This window comes from Triticum dicoccoides, chromosome 4A, assembly GCF_002162155.2.
Source record: "Triticum dicoccoides isolate Atlit2015 ecotype Zavitan chromosome 4A, WEW_v2.0, whole genome shotgun sequence".
Lineage (NCBI taxonomy): Eukaryota > Viridiplantae > Streptophyta > Magnoliopsida > Poales > Poaceae > Triticum > Triticum dicoccoides.
In genome coordinates, this window is record NC_041386.1 from 549,645,411 (window position 1) to 549,669,728 (window position 24,318).

The 24,318-nt window shown below is 41.3% G+C and overlaps 1 protein-coding gene across 1 annotated transcript; it reads right to left on the bottom strand.

Moving 5' to 3' along the window:
• Positions 1-15,516: 15,516 nt before the first annotated feature.
• On the bottom strand, positions 15,517-23,899 carry LOC119286692 (aspartic proteinase 39-like). The gene is made up of 11 exons (XM_037566127.1): positions 23,598-23,899; positions 21,738-21,914; positions 19,223-19,331; positions 18,891-19,123; positions 18,540-18,758; positions 16,569-16,731; positions 16,383-16,459; positions 16,221-16,305; positions 16,076-16,142; positions 15,905-15,976; positions 15,517-15,823 (listed from the first exon to the last, which is right to left on the bottom strand). The coding sequence occupies exons 1-11, from the start codon at positions 23,873-23,875 to the stop codon at positions 15,693-15,695; spliced, it is 1,611 nt and encodes a 536-aa protein (XP_037422024.1). The 5' UTR covers positions 23,876-23,899; the 3' UTR covers positions 15,517-15,692.
• Between the last annotated feature and the right edge of the window lie 419 nt (positions 23,900-24,318).

Consider the following 24,318-nt stretch of genomic DNA (forward strand, 5'->3'; position numbering starts at 1 on the left):
CTCATTGCTGCACAGAAGAATTATGTCCTTGATGAACCGCTAGGTGACGGACCTATTGCAGGAGCAGATGCAGACGTTATGAATGTTTGGCTAGCTCAATGTGATGACTACTTGATAGTTTAGTGCACCATGCTTAATGGCTTAGAATCGGGACTTCAAAGACGTTTTGAACGTCATGGAGCATATGACATGTTCCAAGAGTTGAAGTTAATATTTCAAGCAAATACCCGAGTTGAGAGATATGAAGTCTCCAACAAGTTCTATAGCTAAAAGATGGAGGAGAATCGCTCAACTAGTGAGCATGTGCTCAGATTGTCTGAGTACTACAATCGCTTGAATCAAGTGGGAGTTAATCTTCCAGATAAGATAGTGATTGACAGAATTCTCTAGTCACCATCACCAAGTTAGTAGAACTTCGTGATGAACTATGATATGCAAGGGATAACGGAAACGATTCCCAAGCTCTTCGTAATGCGGAAATTGACGAAGGTAGAAATCGAGAAAAACATCAAGTGTTGATGGTAGACAAGACCACTAGTTTCAAGAAAAGGGCAGAGGGAAGAAGGGGAACTTCAAGAAGAACAGCAAGCAAGTTGCTGCTCAAGTGAAGAAGCCCAAGTCTGGTCCTAAGCCTGAGACTAAGTGTTTCTACTGCAAAGGGACTGGTCACTGGAAGCGGAACTACCCCAAGTGATTGGAAAATAAGAAGGATGGCAAAGTGAACATAAGTATATTTGATATACATGTTATTGATGTGTACTTTACTAGTGTTTATAGCAACCCCTCAGTATTTGATACTAGTTCAGTTGCTAAGATTAGTAACTCGAAACGGGAGTTGCAGAATAAACAGATACTAGTTAAGGGTGAAGTGACGATGTGTGTTGGAAGTGGTTCCAAGATTGATATGATCATCATCGCACACTCCCTATACTTTCGGGATTAGTGTTGAACCTGAATAAGTGTTATTTGGTGTTTGCGTTGAGCATGAATATGATTTGATCATGTTTATTTAATACGGTTATTCATTTAAGTAAGAGAATAAATTGTTGTTCTGTTTACATGAATAAAACCTTATATGGTTACACACCCAATGAAAATAGTTCGTTGGATCTCGATCGTAGTGATACACATAATCATAATATTGAAACCAAAAGATGCAAAGTTAATAATGATAGTGCAACTTATTTGTGGCACTGCCATTTAGGTCATATTGGTGTAAAGCGCATGAAGAAACTCCATGCTAATGGGTTTTTGGAATCACTTGATTATGAATCAGTTGATGCTTGCGAACCATGCCTCATGGGCAAGATGACTAAAACGCCGTTCTCCAGAACTATGGAGCGAGCAACTGACTTATTGGAAATAATACATACTGATGTATGAGATCCGATGAGTGTTAAGGCTCGTGGCGGGTATCATTATTTTTTGACCTTCACAGATGCTTTGAGCAGATATGGGTATATCTACTTAATGAAACACAAGTCTGAAATATTTGAAAAGTTCAAAGAATTTCAGAGTGAAGTGGAGAATCATCGTAACAAGAAAATAAAAGTTTCTACGATATGATCGCAAAGGTAAAATATTTGAGTTACGAGTCTGGCCTTCAGTTAAAACAATGTGAAATAGTTTCACTACTCACGCCACCTGGAACACCACAGCATAATGGTGTGTCCGAACATCATAACCGTACTTTATTAGATATGGTGCGATCTATGATGTCTCTTACCGATCTACCACTATCGTTTTGGGGTTATGCATTAAAGACATCTGCATTCATGTTTAAAAGGGCACTATCTAAGTCCGTTGAGACGACACAATCTGAACTGTGGTTTGGCAAGAAACCAAAGTTGTCGTTTCTTAAAGTTTGGGATTGTGATGCTTATATGAAAAAGTTTCATCCTGATAAGCTCAAACCCAAATCGGAGAAATATGTCTTCATAGGATACCCAAAGGAGACTATTCGGTACACCTTCTATCACAGATCCGAAGGCAAGACATTCGTTGCTAAGAATGGATCCTTTCTAGAGAAGGAGTTTCTCTTGAAAGAAATGAGTGGGAGGAAAGTAGAACTTGATAAGGTAATTGTACCTTCTCCCTTATTGAAAAGTAGTTCATCACAAGAAATCTGTTCCTGTGACTACTACACCAATTAGTGAGGAAGACTAATGATGATGATCATGTAACTTCAGATCAAGTTAATACCGAATCTCGTAGGTAAACCAGAGTGAGATCCGCACCAAAGTGGTACGGTAATCCTGTTCTGGAAGTCATGTTACTAGACCATGACGAACTTGCGAACTATGAGGAAGCGATGATGAGCCTAGATTCCGCGAAATGGCTTGAGGCCATGAAATATGAGATGAGATCCATGTATGAGAACAAAGTATGGACTTTGATTGACTTGCCCAATGATCGGCGAGCCATTGAGATTAAATGGATCTTCAAGAGGAAGACGGACGCTGATAGTAGTGTTACTATCTACAAAGCTAGAATTGTCGCAAAAAAGGTTTTCGACAAGTTCAAGGTGTTGACTATGATGAGAGTTTCTCACTCGTATCTATGCTTAAGTCTGTCCGAATCATGTTAGCAATTGCCACATTTTATGAAATCCAGCAAATGGATGTCAAAACTGCATTCCTGAATGGATTTCTGGAAGAAGAGTTGTATATGATGCAGCCAAAAGGTTTTGTCGATCCAAAAGGAGCTAACAAAGTGTGCAAGCTCCAGCGATCCATTTATGGACTGGTGCAAGCCTCTCGGAGTTGGAATAAACGCTTTGATAGTATGATCAAAGCATATAGTTTTATACAGACTTGCGGTGAAGCCTGTATTTACAAGAAAGTGAGTGGGAGCACTGCAGCATTTCTGATAAGTATATGTGAATGACATATTGTTGATCGGAAATAATGTAGAATTATTCTGCAAAGCATAAAGGAGTGATTTTAAAGAAGTTTTCAAAGAAAGACCTCGGTGAAGCTGCTTACATATTAAGCATCAAAATCTATAGAGATAGATCAAGACGCTTGATAAGTTTTTTCAATGAGTACATACCTTGACAATATTTTGAAGTAGTTCAAAAAGGAACAGTCAAAGAAGAGTTCTTGGATGTGTTACAAGGTATGAAATTGAGTAAGACTCAAAGCCCGACCACGGCAGAAGATAGAAAGAAAATGAAAGTCATTCCCTATGCCTCAGCCATAGGTTCTATAAAGTATGCCATGATGTGTACCAGATCTATTGTATACCCTACATTGTGTTAAGAAAGGGAGTACAATAGCGATCTAAGAGTAGATCACTGGACATTGGTCAAAATTATCCTTAGTGGAATAAGGAAATATTTCTCGATTATGGAGATGACAAAAGGTTCGTCGTAAAAAGTTACATTGATGCAAGTTTTGACACAGATCTGGATGACTCTAAGTCTCGATCTAGATACATATTGAAAGAGGGGGCAATTAGCTAGAGTAGCTCCGTGCAGAGCATTGTAGACATAGAATTCGCAAAATACTTACGGATCTGTATGTGACAGACCCGTTGACTAAAATTATCTCACAAGCAAAACATGATCACACCTTAGTACTCTTTGGGTGTTAATCACATAAATGATGTGAACTAGATTATTGACTCTAGTAAACCCTTTGGGTATAGGTCACATGACGATGTGAACTATGGGTGTTAATCACATGGTGATGTGAACTCTTAGTGTTGAATCAAATGGCGATGTGAACTAGATTATTGACTCTAGTGCAAGTGGGAGACTGAAGGAAATATGCCCTAGAGGCAATAATAAAGTTATTATTTATTTCCTTATATCATGATAAATGTTTATTATTCATGCTAGAATTGTATTAACCAGAAACATAATACATGTGTGAATACATAGACAAACAGAGTGTCACTAGTATGCCTCTACTTGACTAGCTCGTTAATTGAAGATGGTTATGTTTCCTAACCATAAACAAAAGAGTTGTTATTTGATTAACGGGATCACATCATTAGGAGAATGATGTGATTGACATGACCCATTCCATTGGCTTAGCACCCGATCGTTTAGTATGTTGCTATTGCTTTCTTCATGACTTATACATGTTCCTATGACTATGAGATTATGCAACTCCCGTTTGCCGGAGGAACACTTTGTGTGCTACCAAACGTCACAACATAACTGGGTGATTATAAAGGAGCTCTACAGGTGTCTCCAAAGGTACATGTTGGGTTGGCGTATTTCGAGATTAGGATTTGTCACTCCGATTATCGGAGAGGTATCTCTGGGCCCTCTCGGTAATGCACATCACATAAGCCTTGCAAGCATTGCAACTAATGAGTTAGTTGTGAGATGATGTATTACGGAATGAGTAAAGAGACTTGCCGGTAACGAGATTGAACTAGGTATTAAGATACCGACGATCGAATCTCGGGCAAGTAACATACCGATGACAAAGGGAACAACGTATTTGTTATGCGGTCTGACCGATAAAGATCTTCGTAGAATATGTGGGAGCCAATATGAGCATCCAGGTTCCACTATTGGTTATTGACCGGAGACGTGTCTCGGTCATGTCTACATTGTTCTCGAACCCGTAGGGTCCGCACGCTTAAGGTTTCGATGACAGTTATATTATGAGTTTATGCTTTTTGATGTACTGAAGTTTGTTCGGAGTCCCGGATGTGATCACGGACATGACGAGGAGTCTCTAAATGGTCGAGACATAAAGATTGATATATTGGAAGCCTATATTTGGATATCGGAAGTGTTCCGGGTGAAATCGGGATTTTACCGGAGGACCGGGAGGTTACCAGAACCCCCCGGGAGGTATATGGGCCTTAGTGGGCTTTAGTGGAAGAGAGGAAAGGTGGCCAGGGCTGGGCCGCGCGCCCCTCCCCCCCTAGTCTGAATAGGACAAGGAGAGGGGGGCGGCGCCCCCCTTCCTTCTCTCTCTCCTCTTTCCCCCTTCCCGGATCCTATTCTAACTAGGAAAGAGGGGAATCCTACTCCCGGTGGGAGTAGGACTCCTCCTGGCGCGCCCTCCTCCTGGCCGGCCGCCCCCCCCCCTTGTTCCTTTATATACGGAGGCAGGGGCACCCCATAGACACACAAGTTGATCCACGTGATCATATTCTTAGCCGTGTGCGGTGCCCCCTTCCACCATAATCCTCAATAATATTGTAGCGGTGCTTAGGCGAAGCCCTGCAACGGTAGTACATCAAGATCGTCACCACGCCGTAGTGCTGGCAGAACTCTTCCCCGACACTTTGCTGGATCGGAGTCCGGGGATCGTCATCAAGCTGAACGTGTGCTAGAACTCGGAGGTGTCGTAGTTTCGGTGCTTGATCGGTCGGGCCGTGAAGACGTACGACTACATCAACCGCGTTGTGCTAACGCTTCTGCTGTCGGTCTACAAGGGTACGTAGATCACACTCTCCCCTCTCGTTGCTATGCATCACCATGATCTTGCGTGTGCGTAGGAAAATTTTGAAATTACTACGTTACCCAACACTTTCTTGCAATGGGAGAAGTGCTTAGCTTTGGGTTCAATCTTGTGGTGTCCTTTCCCAGTGACCGTAGGGGCAACAAGGCACGTATTGTATTTTTGCCATCGAGGATAACAAGATGGGGTTTATATCATATTGCATAAGTTTATCCCTCTACAACATGTCATCTTGCTTAAAGCGTTACTCTATTCTTTTGAACTTAATACTCTAAATGCATGCTGGATAGCGGTCGATGTGTGGAGTAATAGTAGTAGATGCAGGCAGGAGTCGGTCTACTTGTCTCGGACGTGATGCCTATATACATGATCATACCTAGATATTCTCATAACTATGCTCAATTATGTCAATTGCTCAACAGTAATTTGTTTACCCACCGTAATACTTATGCTCTCGAGAGAAGCCACTAGTGAACCCTATGGCCCCCGGGTCTATTTTCTATCATATTAATCTTCCATCAACAAGCTATTTCTAGCATCGTTTTTATTTTGATTTACTTTGCATCTTTATCATAAAAACACCAAAAATATTATCTTATCATATCTATCAGATCTCACTTTCGTAAGTGACCCTGAAGGGATTGACAACCCCTTTATTGTGTTGGTTGCGAGGATTTTATTTGTTTGTGTAGGTGCGAGGGACTCGTGCATGTCCTCCTACTGGATTGATACCTTGGTTCTCAAAAACTGAGGGAAATACTTATGCTACTTTGTTGCATCACCCTTTCCTCTTCAAGGGAAAACCAACGCAGTGCTCAATAGGTAGCAAGAAGGATTTCTGGCGCCGTTGCCGGGGAGTCTATGCAAAAGTCAACATACCAAGTACCCATCACAAACCCTTATCTCCCGCATTACATTATTTGACATTTGCCTCTCGTTTTCCTCTCCCCCACTTCACCATTGCCATTTTATTCACCCTTCTTCTGTTCGTCTTTCCATTTGCTTTGATGTCTTACTTGGCTCGTTTGCTCGTTTGGTTGGATTAGTTGTTTATTTATTTCTAAACAGAGAACCTAAGATCTATGGATCCTCATCCGCTTGCTAATCTTTTTAAGAGATCCAATTATGATGAACCAATTGCTAGTGAGTTTTGTGCACTAGATTATCTTTATGAAGTTTTGCTTGAAATTCGTGAATCTAAAAATTGTGATGAAGTACTTTATGGAGTGATTCACTATGGATCTTTGAATAGAAAGCATGATTGCAATGATGATAGTATAAATTCTATTAATGTCAATTGTGCTTATAATATGCAAAACCCTAAGCTTGGGGATGCTAGTTTTGCTATGTCTACTACTTGTTGCAATGATCATGATTGGGGTGATTCTTCTTTTGATCTTGAAAATTTATTTAAGCCCCATGATGAATATGAGATTGATAATAGTGTTTTCAATATTATTGAAAGTGGGTTTGGAAGAGTGTCAACTTTAGATCCCACATATTTGGAGAACGTTCAATCTTATGAAAATTTTGATTAAAGTGGGTTTGGAGAGGTCATGACTTTAGTTAATGTTAGTCCCACTATTTTGGAAGAGTGTCAACTTTGCATGCATGTGGATCGTGTTGAAAATATTTTATGTGATAGCTATTTTGTTGAATTTGCTTATTGTTGAATTTTCTTATAATCCCACATGTAATTATTAAGAGAGAGGAAAATATGGTGGTAGAAATTTTCATGTTACTAAATTACCTCTCAATATGTTGAGATTGCTATTGTTTCTTTCTGCGTCCTTGCATATGCTAGTTTTTGCTTGCCTTGATAATGTGTTTACCTATAAGATGCCTATGCATAGGAAGTATGTTAGACTTAGATGCGTTTGTCACGTGTATTATGATGCTCTCTTTGTGCTTCAATTCTTGTCTTTCATGTGAGCATCGTTGAAATCTTATGCCTAGCTATAAGGCTTTAAAAAAAGCACTTGTTGGGAGACAATACAATATTTTTCCTTGCTGTTATTCAATAAATAATTTATCTAGCCTCTGTTTTGTTTGTGTTTTTTGTGTTTAATTAGTGTTTGTGCCTAGTAGAACCATTGGGAAGACTTGGGGAAAGTCTTTTTGATCTTGCTGTAAAAAACAGAAACTTTAGCGCTCACGAGAACTGCTGCCATTTTTATTTGAAAAGTGATATTTAGTTAATTAGTTTTGCAGATGATTAATAGATAAATTCCTCACGTCAAGCAATTTATTTTAGAATTTTTGGAGTTCCAGAAGTTTGCGTTAGCTACAGATTACTACAGACTGATCTGTTTTTGACAGATTCTGTTTTTCGTGTGTTGTTTGCTTATTTTGATGAATCTATGGCTAGTAAAATAGTTTATAAACCATAGATAAGTTGGAATACAGTAGGTTTAACACCAATATAAATAAAGAATGAGTTCATTACAGTACCTTGAAGTGGTGTTTTCTTTTCTTTCGCTAACGGAGCTCATGAGATTTTCTATTTTGAGTTTTGTGTTGTGAAGTTTTCAAGTTTTGGGTAAAAGATTTGATGGATTATGGAACAAGGAGTAGCAAGAGCCTAAGCTTGGGGATGCCCATGGCACCCCAAGATAATCTAAGGACACCTAAAAGCCAAAGATTGGGGATGCCCCGGAAGGCATCCCCTCTTTCGTCTACTTCCATTGGTAACTTTACTTGGAGCTATATTTTTATTCACCACATGATATGTGTTTTGCTTGGAGCGTCTTGTATTATTTGAGTCTTTATTTGTTAGTTTGCCACAATCATCATTGTTGTACACACTTTTTTTAGAGAAACACACATGATTTGAAAATTATTAGAATACTCTATGTGCTTCACTTATATCTTTGGAGTTATATAGTTTTTGCTCTAGTACTTCTATATCGTTTAGAGCATGGTGGTGGATTTGTTTTATAGAAACTATTATTCTCTCATGCTTCACTTATATTATTTTGAGAGTATCAAACAGCATGGTAATTTACTTAAACTGGGAAATTAATCCTAATATGCTAGGCATTCAAGATTAGTAAAAAAATCTTATGAGTGTGTTGAATACTATGAGAAGTTTGATACTTGATAATTGTTTTGAGATATGGAGATGGTGATATTAGAGTCATGCTAGTTGAGTAGTTGTGAATTTGAGAAATACTTGTGTTGAAGTTTGTGATTCCCGTAGCATGCACGTATGGTGAGCCGTTATGTGATGAAGTCGGAGCATGATTTATTTATTGATTGTCTTCCTTATGAGTGGTCGTCGGGGACGAGCGATGGTCTTTTCCTACCAATCTATCCCCCTAGGAGCATGCGTGTAATACTTTGTTTCGATAACTAATAGATTTTTGCAATAAGTATGTGAGTTCTTTATGACTAATGTTGAGTCCATGGATTATACGCACTCTCACCCTTCCACCATTGCTACCGAATCCTAACTAAAGAACGTTCACTACATGACTAAACTAAATAATAAACCAGTTTTAAATTAAAAACTGGAACCCTAATGAGAGAATCAAGGAATCGGGGACGGTTTATTACCAGTCCGGAAGAACCGGTGGTTCAACGGCGGCGGCTCCGGCGACGAGATGCGGCAGCGGCGGCGGGCGGAGGTGCGGCGGCGGCACGAGGCGAGAGGCGGCGGGGCTGCGGTGCGGCGGCGGCGGCGCGAGGCGAGAGGCGGCGGGGCTACGGTGCGGCAGCGGCAGCACGGGGAAAGTGCGGCGCGACAGCGCAGGCGAAGAGCGGCGTGGTGCGGTGATACGTCTCCAACGTATCTATAATTTTTTATTGTTCCATGCTATATTATATTCTATTTTTGACATTATTGGGCTTTAATATACACTTTTATATTATTTTTGGGACTAACCTATTAACCGGAGGCCCAGCCCAGAATTGCTGTTTTTACCTATTTCAGAGTTTCGCAGAAAAAGAATATCAAACGGAGTCCAAACGGAACGAAACCTTCGGGAATGTGATTTTCGGAACGAACGTGATCCAGAGGACTTGGACCCTACGTCAAGACAACAATCAGGAAGGCATGAGGTAGGGGGCGCGCCTACCCCCCCCCCCCAGGCGTGCCCTCCACCCTCGTGGGGCCCATGTTGCTCCACCGACGTACTTCTTCCTCCTATATATACCTACGTAACCCAAACTACCAGATACGGAGCAAAAAACCTAATTCCACCGCCGCAACCTTCTGTACCCGTGAGATCCCATCTTGGGGCCTTTTCTGGAGCTCCGCCAGAGGGGGCATCGGTCACGGAGGGCTTCTACATCAACACCATAGCCTCTCCGATGATGTGTGAGTAGTTTACCTCACACCTTCGGGTCCATAGTTATTAGCTAGATGGCTTCTTCTCTCTTTTTGGATCTCAATACAATGTTCTCCCCCTCTCTTGTGGAGATCTATTCGATGTAATCTTCTTTTGCAGTGTGTTTGTTGAGACCGATGAATTGTGGGTTTATGATCAAGTTTATCTATGAACAATATTTGAATCTTCTCTGAATTCTTTTATGTATGATTGGTTATCTTTGCAAGTCTTTTCGAATTGTCAGTTTGGTTTGGCCTACTAGATTGATCTTTCTTGCAATGGGAGAAGTGCTTAGCTTTGGGTTCAATCTTGCGATGTCCTTTCCCAGCAGTGACAGTAGGGGCAGCAAGGCACGTATTGTATTGTTGCCATCGAGGATAACAAGATGGGGTTTATATCATATTGCATGAGTTTATCCCTCTACATCATGTCATCTTGCTTAAAGCGTTACTCTGTTTTTTTGAACTTAATACTCTAGATGCATGCTGGATAGCGGTCGATGTGTGGAGTAATAGTAGTAGATGCAGGCAGGAGTCGGTCTACTTGTCTCGGACGTGATGCCTATATACATGATCATACCTAGATATTCTCATAACTATGCTCAATTCTGTCAATTGCTCAACATTAATTTGTTTACCCACCGTAATACTTATGCTCTCGAGAGAAGCCACTAGTGAAACCTATGGCCCTCGGGTCTATTTTCTATCATATTAATCTTCCATCAACAAGCTATTTCTTGCATCGTTTTTATTTTGCTTTATTTACTTTGCATCTTTATCATAAAAAGACCAAAAATATTATCTTATCATATCTATCAGATCTCACTTTCGTAAATGACCCTGAAGGGATTTACAACCCCTTTATTGCGTTGGTTGCGAGGATTTTATTTGTTTGTGTAGGTGCGAGGGACTCGTGCGTGACCTCCTACTGGATTGATACCTTGGTTCTCAAAAATTAAGGGAAATACTTACGCTACTTTGCTGCATCACCCTTTCCTCTTCAAGGGAAAACCTACGCAGTGCTCAAGAGGTAGCAGGCGGCGAGAGAGCAGAGAGAGAGGTCCGGGGGGAGTATATAAAGGCTGGGGCGGCCGGTGGCTTGCGAAAGGGGCCAGAGGAGTCCGGTCTCGGCATGGACGTCGAGGTCGGCGCGGCGGTGATGGCGTACGGGCAGCGGAGACCGATGCCCGGTCGGGGGCGCGCGCGGTCGCTGGGCTGGCCCGCGACCTCACGATAACGGGCCGGCCCAGTCGGCAGAGGAAGAATAGTATTTTTAACATTCTCCGGGCAAACAAAAATAATAAAAACAAAATAAATAAAAATATTATATAGGCATATAATATATCAAAATTTTCAGAAAAAGATTTTCTACAACCTGAACATTTTTATAACATCAAATAAAATCCACAAAATTTAAATAAATCAAACAGTGTTACTGCTCTAATAAAATCCAATAAAAATCATTTTAAAAATACCAAAATAAATTCAAATTTATTTCTCTCCAATTTTCTATTGTAGGGAATCATTTTACCCTAATTTTCATATATTTTATTTTTGGAGAAAAATAATTTGAATAAAACATAAATAACTCCAAATTGAAAATAATCCCCAAAGGGACTTTAAATTTGATTCTTTGAAACTCCCAACTGATATTTCATATGTTTTGAAGAAGTCATTTTATCTTCTCTCATGAAAATCATTGAGTTGCATAAAATTTCTGAATTTTGAAATATTTCCAAATGGAATTCAAATCTTTTCAAAACCCTTTTCATTTATTTAAAATGGAAGAAGTCATATTATCTTCACTCCAGGGTTTTGTATTTGGAAAGCATTTGAATTCTTGGAGATTAGAAATGCAAAAAAATGAAAGTTTGGGAAATTCCTTTTAGTCCCTCTCATTCAACTTTCAAAAGTTTCAAATTTCACTCAAGCAATCAAACAATCAATCAAAACTATCTATTTAATATAACATTCCAAAATTTAGAATTTTGGGATGTTACATTTATCTTGTGAGAGAAAAGGATGAACGAGCGAAGGCCTTATTTGCAAATGTCGAGAGGGGTGTGGGTATCTCTTTGCAAAATTGCCATAGTTTCCTTCCTATTCATCAGATATAAATCGGACAACCTATATTGAAGGATGGCAGGCACACCATCATCACCAACTCTGTTTTTATAAGATCTAACTTTCTATGTGTTATAAAACCATTAACTTGTGACGTATCTATCTCATAGCATAACATCAATTTGAGTTGATTCAACACAAGTGTTCTTCTAACATTGTGTCCTCAAAATTGTCAGCATAGTCATGCCCATGATCAGGAAAACATGACCATCATGCAACACTTAAGCTAGTCTTAGAAGCACGACTAGGAATACATTTTACCGTTTATTATTCCACACGTGCATATGGGTTTCCCTCCGGGGCTTTATGGATATACGAACTCAAAGACCAAAGCGGTTATAGCACAGAATATAAAATTTAATCATGAACTTGAAGATTTAATAATAGTTGTTATTATTGCCTCTAGGGCATGTTTCCTACAGGAATCATCCTCGTCCACACCCTCTCCTTCCCCATGTCTTCTTCTCTTCACAATTGGTTGCTTGCCTGGTGTACCAGCCGCACTGCCATCTTTAGATGTCGAAGGAGCACTTTGAATCTGCAATACCTTCCCCACGACCATACCTTGCTGAATCGGCACCATTGGCTGCCCATGGACATTAACAGTGCCATCTTGACTGACCAAATGTTTCCTGGGACCCCTCTGAATGATCGTGCTAGTAGCTCTAGCATCCTAGACCGAATAGTGATCCATATCAACATGCTCACTATTTTCTTTATGAGGTTGTTGTACTTGACCACCTCCTCCACGGACCCAACCTTCTTGACCACCAGCATCAAATCCTCCCCTCTCACTACCCCTTCCTCCTCCCCTTGCAAAATTCTGCCTTGGTATTGATGCATGGAATTTCCACATGAGCTAGTCCTCCCACTAACAATCTACTAGATCGTGTACCCCATCTCCACACTCCTCAACATTATGTCCCATAAGTCCACAGAAGTAGCAGAATTCGGGTAGCTTCTCATAATAAACTGAGTATTTTTTCCTCTCCTTCAAAGTTATCGACACAAACCTGACAAGAGGAATGTTTACATCTGGATAGACTCGAGCCCTAAGGAATTTTGAAGTATTGATAATTCCTTCGTTCACACAATTACTGTAGTGGGTGGTCCCCCCCCCCCACTTTCCTAGCCACCCTCTCTGCCAGCTCTTTTTTCCTGATCAAACCATCCGGTACCCCCTCTATTATGGTCCAGACATGTATTTTATCAAGCTTGTAACTATTGACATTACTAAATCCATAGTATTCCTGCATGACGACGGTTGCGTTGTGGAACAACCATGGAGCATCATCCATTACTCTTCTCCAATTCCCCAAATAGTTGAACTAAGCAATGAAGAGGTTTGTACCCTTCAATTTGAAAGTTAACTTTTGGGTCGCCGACCAAGCCATTCTCATTGCGTTAAACAACGCTGAGTGACTAAATTGATGGGTAGTATGAACTTTGAAGATAGCCAACCATCTAACCTCCTTAATCGAATCCTCTAGTTCCACAGAGAATTCGAGATCGACCTCCTCCTCTCCACAAAAATTTAGCCCTTTGAAACGATCCTCAAGGCTTGGAACATGACCCCATGTATGATCTCCCCTCTCTTCTTCACCACGACCACCGCTTCCACTTCCTCCCTCTCCTTCCTTTACTTCCTTCGTCTGAGCTATGAGATGTTTTCCCCCGCCGGTCCCTTCTCTCCAAGCCCCGCCTATGCATCCTCTACACTGGCCTGCTCTCCGCCCCCGCTCATCACAGGGGGTGATTCCACCATGCTAGCACCTCGAGAAGCTCTCGCGCACTCCTGGACTCTCGTCTCACCGGGGGAGCCCTGCCAGAACTTGAGGAATTGTGGACTCCGACTCGGTCGCCGGAGGATAGGGTAAAGCTTGCGTGTCGGTGCCGCTGCTGCTGGGGACGAACCCTCCATGAATAAGGTTTTTTTAAAATCCCCTCCATGAATAAGTTTTTTTTGGGGGTCCCTCCATGAATAAGTGACGGAGGGAAATAACGGTTCGCGTGTTATTAGGCCTTGGGCTGCAGAAAAATCACACGGCTGAAGAGAACCCACGCACGGGCTGACCTTGGCCTGAAAGAAAAAAAACATTGACCCACGCACGCCACGCGCTGCCTTCGCTCCAGCGCCGCCACCCCCGCCGCCGTCCTGTTCTCCTTCCCCTCCCCACCCAATCTTCCCCGGCGCCACCACCAGCCTCCTCCACGTCCAACCTCCTTCTGGCGGCCGTGTCCGTTTTGGATCGGATCCGCGTAGGAGAACTGCTCCAATGCGGAGCATGAAGAAGGCCTCGACCGGAAATCCAGCTAAATTGCATCCCATGTTCGGAACCGTCCAATGTCGCCTCCGCTCGATTCGCCGGAAGACCGCCCAGTGTCGCCTCCGCCGACTTCGCCAGAAGACAATCCGTCGTCCGCGAAGATTCAAAGTTCTGTTTCTTTGTTGCCTTCCATGCATCGCTTCATGGTTTTGAGCATGGATGCAGGTCACTCCTTTTCCTTGATGCAGTATCTCCAAAACCGAATTAAGAAGTGGAAGTTACTGACTGCTACTTCAGTTGACGGAGAAGGCGATGTGTTCGCAGTTGTATTCACTGTAGTGCACGACAAGAACCGTGAAAATTGGCACTGGTTTCTTCAGCAACTAAAATCTTCACGGTCAGCCTCTTGTGCTATAACATTCATATCTAAATCTAATGGAGAAAATGGACTGTGGGATGAAGTACCTTTGGTTTTCCCTCATGGTCCTCATGGATACTGCGTGGACTTTCTTATTGAATTTCAGATGCAATTGGACGATTCGTGGGCTGAAGAAGTAAGAGATGCCAAGGTTGTATTTTGGGAACAGTCAGTGAATCAGCTGGTCAGGCTGATGATGGCTGATGCGCCGGAGCAGATCGGCAAGGCTGTGGAGAGGACGAACTACAGTCCTGCCAACACTATGCAGGCAAGTAAGCCTTCATCCTTATATTTCCTGCTCTGTGTTATACTGTTATAGGTCGTCGAATTCATCAAGAAAGCCCCAAAAATTGGCTTATGTCTGATGTGTATAACAAAAAATAACTATGCAGTTCTGTAAGTCTACCATCAATAATATTCTTGGCCGGAACAGTTCGTTGAATCCAGCAAGAAAGCTCCACAAAGCATCTTATGTCTGATGTATAACAAAAAATGGCTAATTAGTTTTTTAGGTCTATCAGCAATAACATTCTTGGCCGGATTATGGGCTGAAGGAAGGGAAGGAGATATGATCTGCATCGCCTTAGGCGATAACACAAAATCCCTGCAATAGGCTACCATCCCTGCATCATCAACTCAAGCACCGGATGAGTACACTTTCATGCCTGCATGTTTACATGAGGCTGTACATTTTTTTTTTCATGTTACCTTATCTAATAGTAGTAATTGCAGTATTACACAATGAGATTAGTTGATTTTTCTCATAGAGTGGATTTGGATGTGGTGTGTTGTTTCTTCAAAATACATGCTAAATCTCATATTATCTTCAACGTATATCTAACCTTCTGCCTCTGAGCATTAGGCGAAGGCATGATGCGTAGCTTCTGAATATTCTATACGCTTGAAATTTTAGCATACACAATCTTCCTAGATCTCTTGACTCAATGTCAGTACCCTGTATAATGGTTCCTCAGTAAATCCTTTGGTCAGAAGTTACAACTGTAGAATCAGTGTAGGTCGATTTTGCACACATAATAAGTACACACATAATCAAATAAGTGTAGGTCGATTTTGCAATGTATAGCACTAGGTAGTTACATTGGACCAAACAACCAGAACTTGAACAACTAGGTGAGCAGAGTGATGTATATGACGACTACGAGCACAACTGTAAAAGATGTCGTGATACTGTGCAACGACTGCCCAGAGTTAGTGTGTTTCTTCCCACGCGCGGTAGTGACATTGATAGGCTGAGAACCTGAAAGAGATTTGGAGTTACTGATTATCAAGTGGTTAAAACAACTAAAGGTTAAAGTAGAAGGATGAGACTTTAGCTTACAATCATAGTTCATCCAGCCCAGGCGCTTCTTCTCCAAATCATGGACAAGGATCTTGTCTACGAGCACGATATCTGCGTAAATAATCCAATTGTTAAAAGAAAATACAATATTCAGTCATGCATTATTGTTGTTGAGAATGCTGAAAAACATAGTTTCACGGGATTTTGTACCTCCAAGTAAAGTGACCTGTCTCCCCGTGTTCCTAAGCCAGCCAATGCAATACACTGAAGGCTTAACCTGTAAATGGAGGTCTCGAACAGTTAACCATCTGCGAGACAGCAAAGTAATTCAATGTTGGAAGACTCTATTACATACATAATACATGTAGTTGTGTGGATACAGAAACATTTTGGCACCACCCACAAAGTCTAGTTCCACGGACGGGAAAGCAGAGTCAATACTGCAATATGCACAAACAATGAAGGTGTAAGTTATTTTGATAGATGTTGCTTTGTTTCCATAATGAAAGGAAAATACCTGGTGGAAGTGGCAAAACAAATTTCGCCATTTTCCCCGGTGAACGGAAGTTCAGACGGAGGGGTTGCAGCCCTTATCTGTGAACAGAAATCATAAGACTTTTTTTCTTGCATCTAAAGTAAATTAGGTAGATCACGTGTTGCTTGTTGTAGCTAACAAAAAGATGAATATATCATGTGATCTTACTGCACTAATAAACGGCTCATATGCTCCATCTGCTAGATACGCGAGCGTGGTTCCCGAATCGACGAAGGTAAAATTACTCGGTGAGGGTCCATACACTGAGCTTTCAATGGGGAGTGTCTGCCCATTTACAGCTATGCTCTGTAGATTCACTTGGTAATATTGCCTGCATTTCATCAAGATAGTTAGGATGGTGCACTTGAGACAGAGTATAGTAGTTTCCATGGAAATTTAGATAAATTAACATTATCTACGAGTTAATTTAAATATGCAAGATGTCTTAGCTGGGACAGGAAAGCTTTGATAGTAAGACGACATTCTTGATACCCCAAACTCTCTAAAGGGGGTGTGAGCCTACTGCTATGACTGCTATACACTCCGCCTCACCATTTTCTGGGCAGCTTTAGTTAGTGCTCTACGAAATTGCAAATATACGAGTTTAAGGATGTAGTTGCACTAGAAAATCAACATTAAGCTGATAACTTTGACAACACACTAGACATAAGCACTCATATACTACATCTCTGAAGCATATGATGAACAGAAATACTAATCAATTCTAACTAGAACCAAAATAGCACGACAAAAATTACATGTTGAGTTTTTGTGCAGAAGGTAATGAAGCGTGGAAAATAGTAGCAGCATCTAAAGTTGAATGGACTGGAGTGGTAGACCATCTTTCATTTGGGTCATTTGAATCTTTCCATATAGAATGTGTTATCTGTTTTGTTTTGTACCTGCCTAACAAACCAGACAACAATAACTCTCTGCAAAAAACAAACAAAAAAACAATAACAACAGATCATATTCCATTTAGTTGTTTGACAATGCAAATTACTTCTACTTGCTTATTATTATAATGCTTAAGCATCCTTCTTTGTTTCTTTGCTAGCTCTAATGTTCCAAGTCTGCCTTTTGGGCTTCCACCTTAAAGTTGCCAGCTATTGAACCGTGAGGGAAGCTGGACATTCTAGTGCTTTTGGCAGTTTTAAGGGTGTTAATATTCTTCAAGGTTGGTGGTGTCGTCTATCTAGATAGAATGCTAATTATGTCCGCCAGATTTCCCGGGCAAAGTCTTCCAGCGTAAATTAGATTGACTCCTTCATGCTCAACCCTTCTTGCATTCTGCTTTTTGTTTTCAGCCAGTGATTCTCTAATTAGCACGCTACAGAAGGACTGCTGAATGCGCTTATGAATGATGCAGAGAAAACTAAACTCTGAGAATCGAGGGCTTGGACAGACTTGAAGCCTTCTACTATTCCAGTTGGCACTGTCTATCATTAAGCAGTTAACTTCTGCTTTATTTTACACCTATATATTGTCAATTTATCCGGAAACCTGGGATCAAACAATGAAATTGGCTTTGCAACGAAGGACAAATCTGTCATTGTGGGTTTCTACATCGACCAAGTCCAAGCACAGGAAAAAAAATCTGAAAAGTGCGGCATTCCATGAATAGTAGGTTATGTTCATAGCATTCGCTTCACGGTCTCCACATGTATGCCTTGCTACCTGGGATCGAGCCTGGGTGTGTGTGTGCCATGGCAGGGTACTCTATAGCTATACAATTGGTGCTTGCGATGAAATATAGTTGCAGGTGTACACACAAACTGCGAATAATACTGCGATAAATGGCAACGAGGAGACTGAAGTTACGGTGATGTCTGTTCTTACATTTGTTCAAACACAATACTTAATGTTTGCTCAGTCAATGATTTGTTATGTGTTGTACAATGTGGCGAAGCATGCATGTTTGTTCTACAGTAGTTCCCTTCGGGTTCTACGGGTTCAGCCCTTTTATGACTTGGTTCCTGAGTGTCGGTGCAAAACCTTGTGTTTACCATTTGTACCACCACGGAAAAAATCAATCGGGATCTCGATAAGCTAAGGTGTTTTGCACCACCAATCAGGGCAAGTTTGGCGGTTGATAAATGATGGGAAAAGTACAAAATAAAATGATAGTAGAAGACTTACGGCGATGGCAAGAGGGGTGTGTAGGTCAAGCCAGGCTCGAGGGCTTCACCGAATGCAAGAATTCCGCCACCAGTTGGACTATGCATGCACAGCGTGAATACCTTGCCAGAGATTCCAAGGGAATATAGCTGTGAAATAAACGACATCCCAAAAGGCGACAAGCCAAAAATTCCGTCGAATCCGCCACGTGTCAGTTGCCCCGACCACGAAGTAGTACACCTATTGTGGGGAGGTTAATAAATGCCTTAATAAATTGATGGTATAGAATAGAGCAGGTGATAATGATATTAGAGGCTCCCGCAATAATAATAATAAAAATAAATAATGGCATTAGAGGATAAGAAAGCATACCCGAAGACAATGCGTGCAGGAGTAGAAAGGCCGTTCAGGTGCACTAAATCAGATATATAATAGCCGACGGCGTTCGAAGCTGTGCCATTATCCCCGTTGCCATACCCGAGATCATAAGCGCACCTATTATTGGAGGTGTTGCACTTTGCAGCCCTCGCACTCTCCAGAGCCTGGCACGAGTGATCCGAGCAACCGAGTACTGATGTTGATGATGCGGGGTAAAAGAGGCGGGTCTGGCAAAAAATGAAAAAATGTTAGTTATTTGATTGATTGGATAGAAAAGAATAATTTCTCCAGAAAGAAATGTTCTGCGTGGGAGAGAATGGGCATACAGGAATTCGCGCTGTCTCACAACCAATCCACAGTAGGATACTTCCCGTGTCGATGAGAACGTCGAAGCTCTGTGATGGATTCCCAAGCATCACGCGAGTCAAATATGGCCTGCAAATCCAAACATAAGTTGCAGAGTTTGTTTATTTTGCAGAGTTTATTAATTTAAGTACATGCTGATATATTGTCAATTTCATTGCAAATGAAGTTGGGAGCCTAAGTTCCTTTCAGTCAATAATAATAGTAATTGCAACTCAAAATAATAATTATTTAGTACAGACATTTTTTTATTTAGTACAGACATTTTTGAGGCAATAGTATAGATATACTATTATGATATTATCGCACACCAGGGTGAGGAAAAAGAAATTCTGCACCCAGGTCAGTCCTCGTTCGCACCGGCGCGCCCCCAACAACATAACTAGCCCATAACTACCTTTCGTTTAAGGGTTAGCCCATAACTACTAGACTCGCAGCCTCGTTCCGCCCCGCCCCAGCGACTTAACAAGCCCAGTTCTCTCAAGAAGAAAAACAAACTTAACCAGCCCACATCCGACTTCGCCTCGCTTCCAGCCACTGACCCACGTCGCTCCGTCGGTGGGCCATTTTTCTCGCTCGTCGTTGCTCAGAGAAACAGGCTGTGTTTTTTCCTGATTTTTCACAACAGTCTGTTTTTCAAATCTGGTAGGTTTCTGATTCTATAAAATGTTCTCGGAAATTGTTCATGAAATCAAAAGGTTTTCACAAATTCAAAAGAGGTTCATGAAATTCAAAAATTGTTAGCGAATTCTAAAAATATTCAAGAGATAAAAAATTCACAATTCAAAAAATATTCATGAATTTAGAAAATGTTCATGCAGAATTATTATTTTCAGAGAATTCAGAAAATGTTCATGTATTCAAAAACTGACGAAGAATTCAAAAATTGATTGTAAATTTGAATTTTTTTTGCAAAATTCAAAACATAAGCGAATTAAAAACTAAACTACTTACGAAAAAGTGAACAATTTTAGAAATCCCGACAGAAGCAGAAACGAAAAAAATAAATAAACAGAAAATAAAACCGAGAAAACCTGTAAAGAAAACAATCGAAAAAGGAAGAAAGAAAAACCGGCCTGGAAGTTTCCAAAACCGGCTGGCTTGCGAGAGCCCGTAGCGCGACTAATGGACCAGGGGGCGATACACAGCATTTGCGCCCCAGCCTATCCATCCAACGAAATATTTTTGGTCCATTTAATCTTTTTGTTAGATTATTATACGCCGACGGTTCCTTTTGTTCATTGTTTCATTGTTTCTGATATAGCTTACCACCCATGCCAAGTGGTATACGCCGACGGTTCCTATGGTGCTGCCCCCTTTCCCGCATCTCACCCCCAACCTCAAGAGCTGGCTGAGTGCAGAAACAGACTAACGGGCTAGCCCAATCCCCGTGAGGTGGGTGCGTGTTTGTTGCTAACCCGCGGTGAAAAATAAATGTTGTGAATCCAATAAATGCTCACGAATTCAAAAATATCCACGAACTGAAAAAATATCAACGATTTCAGAACAATGTTCTTGAATTCAAAAAAGTTCAGAATTTTAAAAAATGTTCATGATTTTTTAAAACATAATGGTCAGGAATTAAAAAAAGCTCACAAATTTGATAAAATGTGCATGCATCAGAAAAAAGTTTGTGCATTCGACTCAACAAATGTTCACAAATGTAAAAAATCGTGTTTTGAAAAAATGCTCATCAAATTCGAAAAAATTCACAAATTTGAAAATAGGTTGCGGTTTCAAAAATAATTATGAATTGATTTTTTTCGTGATTTTATAAAAGTTTTCGAATTGTAAAAATAAAATAGAAAGGGAAATGGAAAGAAAAATTGAAAAAGGAATAAAAATAAGACAGACTGAAAAATGCAGAAACAGACTAACGAGCCGGCCCAATCCCAATGGGGTGGGTGCGTGTTTTGTTGCTATCCCCCGAAAAAAAGACCTACCAGGACTGATTGAGGTCAATGAGATATGGTTACGGACATATGACTAGCTCAGCACACATTGTACGTTTTGAGGGATGAGATATTAGATGTAGTAAACCAGAAATATGTTCAACTCCAATTTAATTTTGTGATGTCGTGGTTCTAAAATGAGCAATCATGTTCTTCAACTTTCAGTTTGGGCATATGGGGCTAAAATTTATTTCTTTGGCTAGTTCTTCTACTGTTTCCAGATTCAAATATCTAATTCCAAAAGAAAGGTACATGTCTCCAATACTGTTGTTTCTTGATGCGGTGCAAACATAAGGATTCTGCCCTAAATAGCGTTCTTTTTTTTTGGAGTTTTTCAGAATTTCTTTAGAATAGTTGCACATCATCGTTCACTTGCTAAACCTTTCGGCCTTTCGGGAAAGGGAAACTAGGGACTATGTAGTTCTGTTGCAAGGTTCCTAGTCTTATGAACGTCCTGAATTTTGTAAACCAAAAAGGAGTATGAAAACCTTTTTTTTTTTTGCGGGGAAGGAGTATGAAAACTTACCCGTGGAACATGTACTTTCCAGTACCGTTCACAGGGAGCTCAACAACTCCTCCTCCTGGCAGTGCGTTGGGACGCTCCAGCTTCAGAACTGTGGGCTGCGCCTCACTGGCAAGCAACAACGAGGTAATAGCCACCAAGACCAACTTCATGGTGCTCATTCGTCCAAACTTGAGAAACCTTAAAATAATTAAACACGGACAAAAATTAGAAACACCACATTTCACTAAGGTTAAAATTCCTGAATGCATTTTTATTTCTCAGACAACAGTAACATGCGTGAAAATTTATTGGAACAAGTCGCGTAGGAATGATATAAAATACAAAAAATAAAGTTGAGTTTGGGTCAGACTTAGTGCGATGAAGCAACAGATTTGTCCATTCTAGATTGGCTCCACTATTACTGTTTGTCAAATTGTTCAGAGATGTTTTGAATTTATTTACTCCCACATCATTATACACTTTTTTGGCGACGTCCGACATCCACTAAAGAAACAAGGGTTTGGCTTCCTTAGGGTGGGGGTTGGCGACCATGGGTGATCATGTGCCGCTGCCTTATCCACGTGACGCGAGCACATCAGGTCTGTGGGAAGTTCCCTCCCTTAACTTTTGTTGTTAGGTAGGTGCAGTGAATCGAACACAAGTGACTTGGAAATATGACGCACTTGCATTGCGCTAAGCGGCTCTCCCCAAGTTGAGTGGAAATAAAACTGAGGAGGCTTGAGTCATAAGTTTTTTTTGAACCAAGCACCTGTTGTAGAAATGAAAAACCATCCACTAGCAGAGGCTGGAACAACCCATAGAAGTGTAGGGGCTGTTTCAACCAGCTGACGTACCTCCATTGATTTACCTCCTCTAGAGAGTATTGAACTTTGTGACAAATAGGTTATAGTTACACTCCTTAACTCCCTATTGGATACAGACACGACGAGGCCAAATCATAACTTTTTTTTTAATTTATTGGATACAGAAATGAAAATCAGATCGGGAGGTGGTGGCATCGTCTATTAATACTCGTGAACAGAACACCCCATGCGTCAAACCTTTATGTACGCAAGGCAAAACAGACCATTTGCTACTCAAACAGAGGAAAACGGCCTCAGGATCCTGGACAGAAGCTACCATGGGCGAAATTTTCTGAAAGTTTGACAATTTCAAGGCTGGGCAAACCTTTTGCCTTTCACTAAAAAAAATAGGTTGGTTTGAATTTGTATCGAACAAAGAACATGGATCAGTTACTATTAACATGGGTTTCAGTAAACGTCAAAAAAGAAACATGGGTTTCAGTACAGCCGCACTAGGAAAGTTTTGTTCCGATATGCAGGTCCAGGTTCAAATCATATGGCACAAACATTTTGATTAGATTTACACCCAATAAATATTTTTTTGGCAAAATTATGACCTAGCCAAGATTGGAACCTCGGTCAGCTGCTTGTTGACCAAAACGGACTAACCGTCAAGTTTGATATGTACTGCTGGGTTCAATATGTGCTACATTTCTTTTTATCTAGCTGTTCAAATTTTAAAATTATTCAAATTAAAAAAAAAGATGTAGTTGAGTTGTCCGAAACAAATTTCAAAGTTTTGGAATTTTTGATCTTTTGAGGGTGAGCAGAATTTTTGCCTTTTCGAAAATTTAGACCTTGGTCAAGATTAGCCGATCGCAAAATTGTGCGAGGCCTGGCATGGCGACTGTAGGTAGCTGGTGGCCAACAAAGAACTGCTTGTTGGCTGGGGAATTTTCCTTTGGAAGTGAGTGATGTAATTCAAAATGATTCTAAGTCTGATCAATTAATGGCATCCCTTCTTCCCCGCAAAAAAAGTACTAATATGTTTCCACACATGATGACGTCTGGATCTCACCTAGGCATGTCGGCGACCGCGGCGGCGTGGTGGTCTTTGACAGAGTTGAGCTCGGCCTTCTCCGCATCTGGAACACCCTTCCCCATCTTGCGGCTCCGGAGCTTGGCGACCGCGGCGGCGTGGTGGTCTTTGACAGAGTTGAGCTCGGCCTTCTCCGCATCTGGAACACCCTTCCCCATCTTGCGGCTCCGGAGCTTGGCGACCTCCGAGTCCTTGCCGGCCTGAGCCTGCGCGATCTGCGCCTGATTGAAGCTCGTCGGTGGCGAGGGCCTGGGCATGCGCGATCTGCGCCTGATTGAAGCTCGTCGGTGGTGTGGGGCGTGGGGTGGCGCGCGGCCGGCCAGAGGTCGTTGTGCTCAGCTCAGGCGACCCGGCCGGCGCGTGTGATGGTGGTGGTATGGAGGCGTGGGGCTGGCTGATGTCTAGATACTGGGTGTGGTGGCTGCGAGTGCGCTCAGGCCAGGCTCTGTGCTAGCTACACGCGCTGGTGATTTATCCTTTCCTAGTTCCCGTAGTGCTAATTCCTGATTTTGTACTGCAGTGCAGTCCAACTCCTTTGATTTTCTTTAGTATATTGATTCTTGTAGCTTAACTGGTTGAGGGGAGTTCTAATTAGGTCATGGATTTTGCACTAAATGAAAGTTGTTGTTTACATTTTTTTCTTTTAGTAAGTAGAGAGAGCTCTCGAGTGCACAATTTCAAGCGTACCACGGAGTTTCTT